Source organism: Trichoderma gamsii (assembly GCF_001481775.2).
Source record: "Trichoderma gamsii strain T6085 chromosome Unknown Scaffold_4.2, whole genome shotgun sequence".
Classification (NCBI taxonomy): Eukaryota; Fungi; Ascomycota; class Sordariomycetes; order Hypocreales; family Hypocreaceae; genus Trichoderma; species Trichoderma gamsii.
The window spans coordinates 613,415-622,249 of NW_020171341.1; the positions used below are offsets into that span (position 1 = coordinate 613,415).

General features: G+C 51.0%; 2 protein-coding genes across 2 annotated transcripts; both read left to right on the top strand.

Annotated features, from left to right (window-relative positions):
• Positions 1-1,561: 1,561 nt before the first annotated feature.
• On the top strand, positions 1,562-3,430 carry TGAM01_v201649 (hypothetical protein; the record flags this gene model as incomplete). The annotated part of the gene is made up of 2 exons (XM_018807208.1): positions 1,562-1,734; positions 1,825-3,430. The coding sequence occupies 2 exons, from the start codon at positions 1,562-1,564 to the stop codon at positions 3,428-3,430; spliced, it is 1,779 nt and encodes a 592-aa protein (XP_018659542.1).
• Positions 3,431-4,649: 1,219 nt separating this feature from the next.
• TGAM01_v201650 (hypothetical protein) lies at positions 4,650-8,615 on the top strand (the record flags this gene model as incomplete). Its single annotated transcript, XM_024548810.1, has 3 exons — positions 4,650-4,820; positions 4,876-7,742; positions 7,841-8,615. The coding sequence occupies 3 exons, from the start codon at positions 4,650-4,652 to the stop codon at positions 8,613-8,615; spliced, it is 3,813 nt and encodes a 1,270-aa protein (XP_024406421.1).
• Positions 8,616-8,835: the final 220 nt, after the last annotated feature.

Consider the following 8,835-nt stretch of genomic DNA (forward strand, 5'->3'; position numbering starts at 1 on the left):
CTTGCGTCCCGTGCTAGCAAGTGCCGAGAAGGAGCAACAGTCTGCGCTATGAGATGCCAGATTCGTGATGGCGGATGCTTTCACGCAAGGGACGATGTTCTTTGCATCTGTAGGTAGTTGAAGCGCCTCACCGTTGTTATACGCGCGCCAGTAAGAGGAAGCATGCAGAGCTGATATACGAGACATAATAACAAGGGAGAAATTGAATGACAATCCTTTCCTTCCTCTTTTGGCATCTGGATCATGAAATCCAATTTCTTGGCCGCTGTCCCGAGACCTTTTTTTCTTCTTTTAGCATCTGAATCATGAAATCCCATTTCTTGGCCGCTGTCCCGAGACACCGCACACCGCTCTGATTTGTGCGCCCGGAAATTGCAGTCAGTCAATCATTCAGGTCCAGGGAGAGGGAGGAAGCCAGCAGTAGGGAGGGGATACCAGGTGAGGGGGGATGATGCGGGGATGAGGTACTGCCTCGTGGCTCTGTGAGGTTGTATCACTGCCTTGGGGGACGCGAGATGCCGTGACAGTCGATGATGCCGAAGAGGGTCTCGTGCGAGATGGATGAGGAAGGGAGTAGATGGAGAACAAAAGTCATTTTTATGGGTAAATAAAGTGGTCACGCCCGATTCTTGTGATGCTGTGCCACCCCACGATGCAGAATATCAATATTAATATTGGTGGCGTGGCTACAGATTGATAGGTGCCATGAATCAAAAGTATATACGTCGGTAGGTAAGGTAGTTAGATAAATATTGATTTTTGAAGTGTATGTGAATCGAAACCTAGTATTAGGTTCACATGTGAATATTAATCTTTATCCATATCGAACATGTGCAGGAAACGCCTCGGTGACATCATCGAACACCGCCAGTCGCAACTGCCTCAACCGAGACTGTCTTGCGGTCACGTAGGGCAAGACACCACCGTCCGTAGCTTCCGCATCAAGAAACGCTTCCCCAGCCGTGTAAACTTTTCCCCTCCATTTGGCGCCTCTTTGCATTTTCCCCTCATCAACAACACATCTCGTGAATCACCCCATGCGACGCCCTCCATCTCGGACGTTTGCAAAGATGGTGTACCGTGCGAGAGATGGCATCTCGTGATGGATCAGAGCCGGATCAGCATCGATCGGCTGCCCCTCAGCGAAAATCCCACCTCTTTACCAAATGCTGTTGGCAGATCGGCCTCCATCGCGCCGCCTCCTATTAGCTTAAATAATGCGAGACAGCCCACAGCATATCGCCATGATCTGCTATCATCTAGTACCGCAAGCGCCGTTCGTAACTAAACAACTGGCGCTTGTCTAACATCCGGCGAGAGGGAGGCAGAGACACCGCAAAAAAGTCAATTTCGTCCAATCGTGCTACTCAAGGCTTCAGTTTGTGAAAGGCTCCCCTCTCACTACGGGGATCCTGGTAGCGCCTCCAAAGACGTTTGGACGGTTAACATCGCGTCATCTCATACGAGAGGGATTTACGCAAGGTATTCTTTGAAGAAAAAGTTACAATACGAGACAACAAAGAGACGCCCGCAACGGTCACAGTAACTTCATCCATTGACAATGTCCCCTCGCGGCAACGCCACTACCGATGCGGCAGCATGGCTTGGCCGTTATGAAGACGCCATCGGCCTGGACGCCACTCCGCGACCTGGTTCGCCGGGCCCTGAATCCTGGGTGCCCCTGGCGCCGAATCAACGAATGGCAGCCGCTGGCCCTGGTTCAGGCGATAAAGCGTACGATTGACGATTGATGAAGGGGCTCACTCATGGTAAAGCCCGAACCTACCGCTGCTACTGCTGCTAACCAGTTTCACTCGGTCATAGTGCTATTGTCGGCTATCAGTGCCCAAAGAGTTGCGGCAACCCTGCCGAGCCGCCAAGCTATAGCCATCATGGATCCAAATCCGGACCCCTGTCTCCATATGCCAATGCCGGCCTTCGTCCAGACCCGCCCAGGAGCTTCTCCCTCGCGTACCTGATTCACAAGCTTTGTTTGGTGTTTGTGTTTCTCTCCATTGCTTTGTTGGTCTCCGGTTTAATACCTATTTATGCCCCGGAAATCTATGCAGCTCCTCCTGATGTTTCTCCATCTTCTTCTTCCTCATCTTCTTCTTCTTCTTATTTCCCTTCTAAGACGCAACTACCAGCTCCTCAGCTGGAACAGTTAGCCTTCGTTTCTCAATCCTCACACTCTTTTTATTCTTACATCATGGCTGTTCCTAGCTGGCTCTGGACGCACGCCCTGGCCTTCTCAGCCGTTCTTCCGTCACTCATTAACCCTACCCACGCCGCTCCTTCTACTCCTCTTACTGCAACAGACTATGTTGCCAACTCCGTCACAGCCATTCGAGAGCTGAATAATGCATGGTACGATACCGAGACTGGTCTCTGGAACGCTGCCTGGTGGAACAGTGGCAATGCCCTTACCACCTTGGCCGACTTTGCTCAGCTGAGACTCAATGAAGCCAACCAGCTCAATGTTGGTGGCTTTCTGCGCAACACTTATACCCAGGCTCAGTTGACCACTGTCTCAGTCGCCAAGGTTGTCAACGCCGTGGGTCTTCCCACGTCTACCCACTGCATTAATGGCAAAGGATGCCATGCTACCGTCTCCTCATCTCTGGAGAAGCGAGGATTTGCTGATTTCCTCGATGACTTTTATGATGATGAGGGATGGTGGGCTCTTGGCCTGATTCATGCCCACGATGCCACTGGCGACCAGGACTACCTTGACTCAGCCATCGAAATCTTCAACGACATGCAAACCGGCCAAGGAACTCCTTGCGGTGGAGGCATCTACTGGAGCAAAGACCGCACCTACGTCAATGCTATCGCCAACGAGCTGTATCTTTCTGTCGCCGCTTCCCTTGCCAACCGTGTGCCCTCCAACACCACCTATCTCCAGATCGCAAAGGCTCAGTGGAACTGGTTCAAGGGCAGCGGCATGATCAACTCCAACAACCTCATCAACGACGGCCTCGACTCCAACTGCAAGAACAACGGCTTGACCACCTGGTCCTATAACCAGGGCGTTATCCTCGGCGGTCTAAGCGAGCTTGCCCGTGCTACCGGAGATTCATCCTACCTTACCACCGCCGCTACCATTGCTAACGCCGCTATCAACTCCCTTTCCAATTCAAATGGCATCCTGGTCGAAGCAGACCAATGCGAGCTTGCATCAGGCAACTGTGGCCTGGATGGCCAGCAGTTCAAGGGCGTCTTCATCCGCAACCTCCGATACCTCAATGACTTGGCACCAAACAACAACTTCAAGAACTTCATCCTTCGCAATGCTCAATCCATATGGAACAACGACCGCAACAGCGACAACATGCTCGGCGTCGCCTGGGCGGGCCCTTATGTGGCGGCTACGGGGCCGTCCCACAGCAGTGCTCTAGACGCCCTAGTGGCGGCGATTGCTGTTTCATAGTTCTACATCTGATCGGCTCTCCGCCTTGGCAACTTGAAAATTTTCTTTACTCTCTTTTGTTACTACTTTTATTCCACTTGAATAGGGCTGTCTGGTGACGACGATATTTGAGGGGTGACAGTCACAGTTGAGCCAGGCGTTTGCTGTGGGTTTGGGGTTTTCTCTGATGCTGCATGACAGGCACGCAATCAACTTTTTTTTTTTGGGAGGCACCATTAATGATTAATCATAATGTTGTGAAACAAACTTCTTTGCTTTTTTTCTTTCCCCTTCGCTTGAGGTGATGCCTTAATATTCGATATGGGGGACATGGAGGATGTCCCTTGTCACATTGCCGTGTTTCATCGTGGAGTGTGGCGAGGACATGATTCGCCAGCGATAACTAAGCAATTTTACATTTTGCCAAGCTTTATGCGACCAACACAGCGCTCCGTGAATCGAGATGAATACGAGTTTCCATGTAAAGGTGCAAATTGTGAGGATTCAAAAGTTAAGAATACCAGAGGACAACAATGATTTAAACCAATGGGGTTTGTCGCATGCATGGGTAGATTGATAAGCGACATGGAAAAGAAAATTAAACGTTCTAGTGAATCCGTGCTTGATATAGACTGCATTTAGCGCAAACCATACTTTATACAAAAACGACTATTCTTAACTTTAACCTTGTGACCTATATATTGCGAGATGCCAAGAATGTTTATCTTAGAGTTTGAAAATAGTGCTTCGTATTCCTATATCTCGGAAACGGAGCTCCAAGATGCATCTGCGTGTAATATACCGTTGCGGCTAGCTCCTTTTCAAGCTTAACACCGAGCTCCAAGCTCCATCATAGCATTGCTCAGCAGATAGCTAAGCTACCCTATAACAAACAGTTTTTGTTACAGTTTATGCACTGTATTTCACACTATATCGCACCTCTCTGCAGCTTGACAAGATGTGTGCAATACTGAGGTTGGGCCTGATATTCAGGCAGCCGCCAAAGAAGCATCAGGCAGCTCAGCAATCAAAACATTGAACTCATATTGACGGCAATCTTCAGTCATATCGACTTGGATTTATTTCGCTGCCTAGCTTCAGCAGTCAGATATACCGTCACCGCTTTCATAAAGTGGTGCCTAACGGCCTTTTCCTGCGTGGTGTTAAAAAAGGAGATGCTCAGCCAGCGTTGACTTGAGAGACAATTCAGCTACAAACACACACAACATCACGATTCGAAATGGACGCCTCGGAGAATGAGATTGACGTGTATTTGCACAAACATTCCAAGGTCCTGCTGGAAGAGTTGGATCAGAGCCTGGTGACTTGTCTGCGGAAACCGGATGGGCGAGGGGGAACTCGTATCCGGCCGTGGGTGCGCATCAGGGAGACTCTGAAGGCCACCTGTGTTGTGAGTTTTGTTGACTCGAGAGAACAAGAGACAGTTACTGACTGCCTATTCACAGGTCTTGGATCAGTTCCAGGAACTGCCGCAGCTGCTGGATCCGCATCTGCCCAAGTGGATTCCCTACCTGGCAGAGTCTTATCTGGAGTATCTGCAGACGCGGCATCGCCAGAAGCGCATCCCCGAGCACACAAAGAACCTGCTCGCTCCGCTGGACTACACCATCTCCCAGATCCTCTATTCGTTCTGTAAAGTGCGCGGCGAAAAGGTCATTGTGCGCTTTCTCAACGTCGAGACAAAGTACCTGGAGCTGATCCTCTCGGCGGTTGAGGAGGCCGAGGCAGCGGCTGACAATGTAAAGGAGAAGAATGTCGGAGAGCCGTCTTCTTTTTCTGCTGTTGCGTCTTCCTACAAGATATGGTCGTGGGAGCAGCGGTACATTGCGCTGCTTTGGCTTTCTCACCTCTTGTTTGCGCCGTTTGACTTATCGACCATTTCCTCCGCTGACTTGGATGAAGGCGGCGTACCGCCCATTGCTGGGCTTAGCTGGCCTGCAAATGTGCCGGGCCTTACGATGAGAGTCATCCCGCTGGCTATCAAGTACATTGCTTGCGCAGGTAAAGAACGAGATGCTGCCAAGGCTCTCTTGGTGAGGCTGGCGATGCGGCGGGATATGCAGCAGCTCGGTATTCTCGAGAGCCTCGTGCAGTGGTCATTGAAGTCGTTACGGCCACAGAAGGATAATGAGGCGGACAACCCTTACTTTTACATCGGTGTACTTTCTTTCCTGGCTGGCATACTGCGCTCTTCGTCTGAAACGTCTTACATGGACAAATACCTATCTACCATCTTTGAATCCATGCTTGAACTTTCGGCAGGTGGGGATGAAATTTCAAAAGTCATCATGTCTCAAGCATCAGCGCGAAAGATGATGCTCAAAGTCGTCCGCTCGCTTGTTGTGTCGCTACTGCGCAATGCCCGGCGGGATATGAAGACTACCGTCTTGGTAGAGAATGCTATTGGATATTTCCTAGAGAGCCTCTCTGACAACGATACCCCGGTTCGCCTGTCTGCCAGCAAGTCACTCAGCATCATTACGCTCAAGCTGGATCCAGATATGGCATCCCAAGTTGTTGAAGCCGTGCTGGAATCCTTGAATCGCAATGTGCTCTGGAACAAAACGTCAAGCAAGCCAGGGGCCAACCGGGTTCGCGATTTGTCTGCTGTAAACCCTCTGGAGTGGCACGGGCTGATGATGACTTTGTCTCATCTGCTCTATCGAAGATCGCCGCCGGCCAGCCAGCTCTCCGACATCTTCCACTCTCTTCTCTTGGGATTGACATTTGAGCAGCGCGGCATTTCCGGAGCAAGCGTGGGGGCCAACGTTCGCGATGCGGCTTGTTTTGGCATCTGGGCATTGGCTCGTCGATATACGACTTCTGAGCTCCTTGCTGTGCCTACCAAGTCTGTCTACGCAGCCAAGGCTCACCCTCCATCGAGCTCTGTTCTGCAAGTTCTGGGAACAGAGCTGGTGACAACTGCATCTTTGGACCCAGAGGGAAACATCAGACGTGGTGCTTCTGCCGCGTTGCAAGAACTTATTGGTCGGCATCCAGATACCGTTGAGCACGGTATTGGTGTCGTCCAGTGTGTGGATTACCATGCCGTAGCCCGGCGATCGCGCGCTGTTCAAGAAGTTGCGCTTGGTGCCACGAGGCTGTCGGGCCAGTATGGTGAAGCTGTTGTTGATGGCATCTTGGGCTGGCGAGGAATCGGCGACATGGACACGGCTTCGAGACGAGCTGCCGGCGCTGCATTTGGTACGCTGATGGTGGAGTTGTCCAATGTAGCCTCCGAAAAGCCATTTTCGCGCTTCGAAGAATCGATTGACTCGGTGATGGATCGCTTGAGCAGCTTGCAGAAAAGACAAGTGGAAGAGCGACACGGTTTGCTGGCATGCTTTGCCGGCGTGCTGGATGGCTTCCCTGAGCTTGCACGCAAGGCTGCACCAAGGTCTCTGGATCAAGCTTCTGTCCGCAAGGTATTAGGTCATGTGTCTACGATCCTTGAAGACTGCGGCACTACCGAGTATCGTAAGCCAGAGCTTGTTGTTGAAGCAGCAAGCCGTTTGGCTGTATCCTCTCTACCCATCATACAGCTCACGTCAGTCAACAATTTGTTTTCCGAGCGCCTGGAAAAAGGAGTCGATATCCTATCGGTGGACAAACTTGACGGATTGCCAGAAATTGTCGCTGGCTTCAGCTCAGCACAACAAGTTCCCGAGGTTGAAACGCTGACTTCCCGGCTGCGAGCCGTCATTCCCAAATGGCTTAGCAGAAACGAGCAAGAAACCGTTGAGCATGCTTCCGCAGCTGGCCTGATGCTTCTATTACTCTCTGCTCCTCAACAGCGTGCTGAGACGTTGGAGCAATGGGCCAAGTTGATCGCAGCCAAGCCCGGAAGCCGTGCAATAGCAACTGGCAATGGATACTATCACGTTATGGCCCTGGCACAGCCCCTTGCTCACAGCTCGCAGGACGATATGAGCGGAAACGACATTGTTTGTGCTGCGTTTCTCGAACGATGGAGCGTTGATAGCGAGATTGAAACCAGAGTCTCTATTCTACACAGTCTTTTAAGCAGTCGGATTCTGAGCGACAAGCCAGCGGTCTTCTTGGATCTTCTTGCGGATGGGCTAAACGATTACACAACGACGGCTCGAGGCGACGAAGGCTCCTTGGTGCGATTCCAGACTCTCAAGGCCATTGCAGTTTTATGGGGGGGGATTGGACGTCCTGCGGCTCAGGGAGACTGGGTGGCGGCATCTGTTCGGAAGCTCATTCACAATATTTTGCGGCTCTCTGCAGAGAAGCTTGATCGAGTGCGCCGTGTGGCTAAGGATGTTATTGCGCTGCTCATGAATGAAGGGTAAGTTTTGTTTGCTTGTTTGCTAATACATCATTTATTAAGTCGAGTGATCCTTTGATAATATGGCGCTAACTGCTGGACTCTTATCTTCTCTCTAGTAAAATTGATGGACTCAAAGACTCGATTCAAACATCTAGCAAAACGTATCTCACCGATCACTTAAGTTTCTCATCAAAAGCCTACTTTTCACTCCTCCTGGACCTCATCAACAAGGATTCCCTCCACAAGCACATCATGGACATTGTAAAAGACGACACAAACGCTTGGATGGCCGGCCTCATGGCTGGCTTCGTCTCGTCCGCAGACACCGGCAACGAAGATCTCATCATTGAAAGCCGCGCTGCCCTCACAGACTACTGCGAGCAATCGCCCCAGAAGCTGCAGCTCGTGTGCTCCGCGCTGCTGCATAACCTCAAGACGTGCCAGGGCGAGGACCGTATCATCGTGCCGACTTTGGAGATTATTGCGTTTCTCTTCCACGTGGGCCTATTTCAGCGCTGCGAGGGGGTTAATTACAAGAGTTTGTGTTTGCAGACGCAAAAGGCGGGATACAAGACTGGAAATGTCCGCAAGGTCGCTGCCTGTATCAAGGTCTATGGTGGAATTGCTGCTGCTGGGCCCGAGAGCGCTGGAGATAATGTTGAAGCTGGAGTAAAGGATGCTCGTAAGAGGCTGGGCGCGCTCATGGCTCATCCGTGGCCGCGGATTCGCAGTGCTGTGGTGGATGAGATTTGGGGGCTTGTGGACAGTGGCGAGCTGGCTGCGGATGGGGATGATGGGCATGAAGATGGGCATAGTTTGATGGGAGTCGATTGGACGAGTGCGGATAAGAGTCGGGTTAAGGTGTTGGTGACGGAGTTGAAGTTGGAGTAGGTAGTGATGGATGTAGAAGCTGCAAAGTATTACACGATATATCGAACTTATTCATCTTATGGGATTCATATGGTTTTGCGCAATGAGCGTGTCAGACAGCTCATCGCGTATACCGCCTTTCCAGCTATATATACACTCAAGATCATCTTGGACAGACTGCTATGCCCTTTTACAAACTTCATAGACGTTGTGAAGCGCTGTGTTGAGAACAAGCATGTTC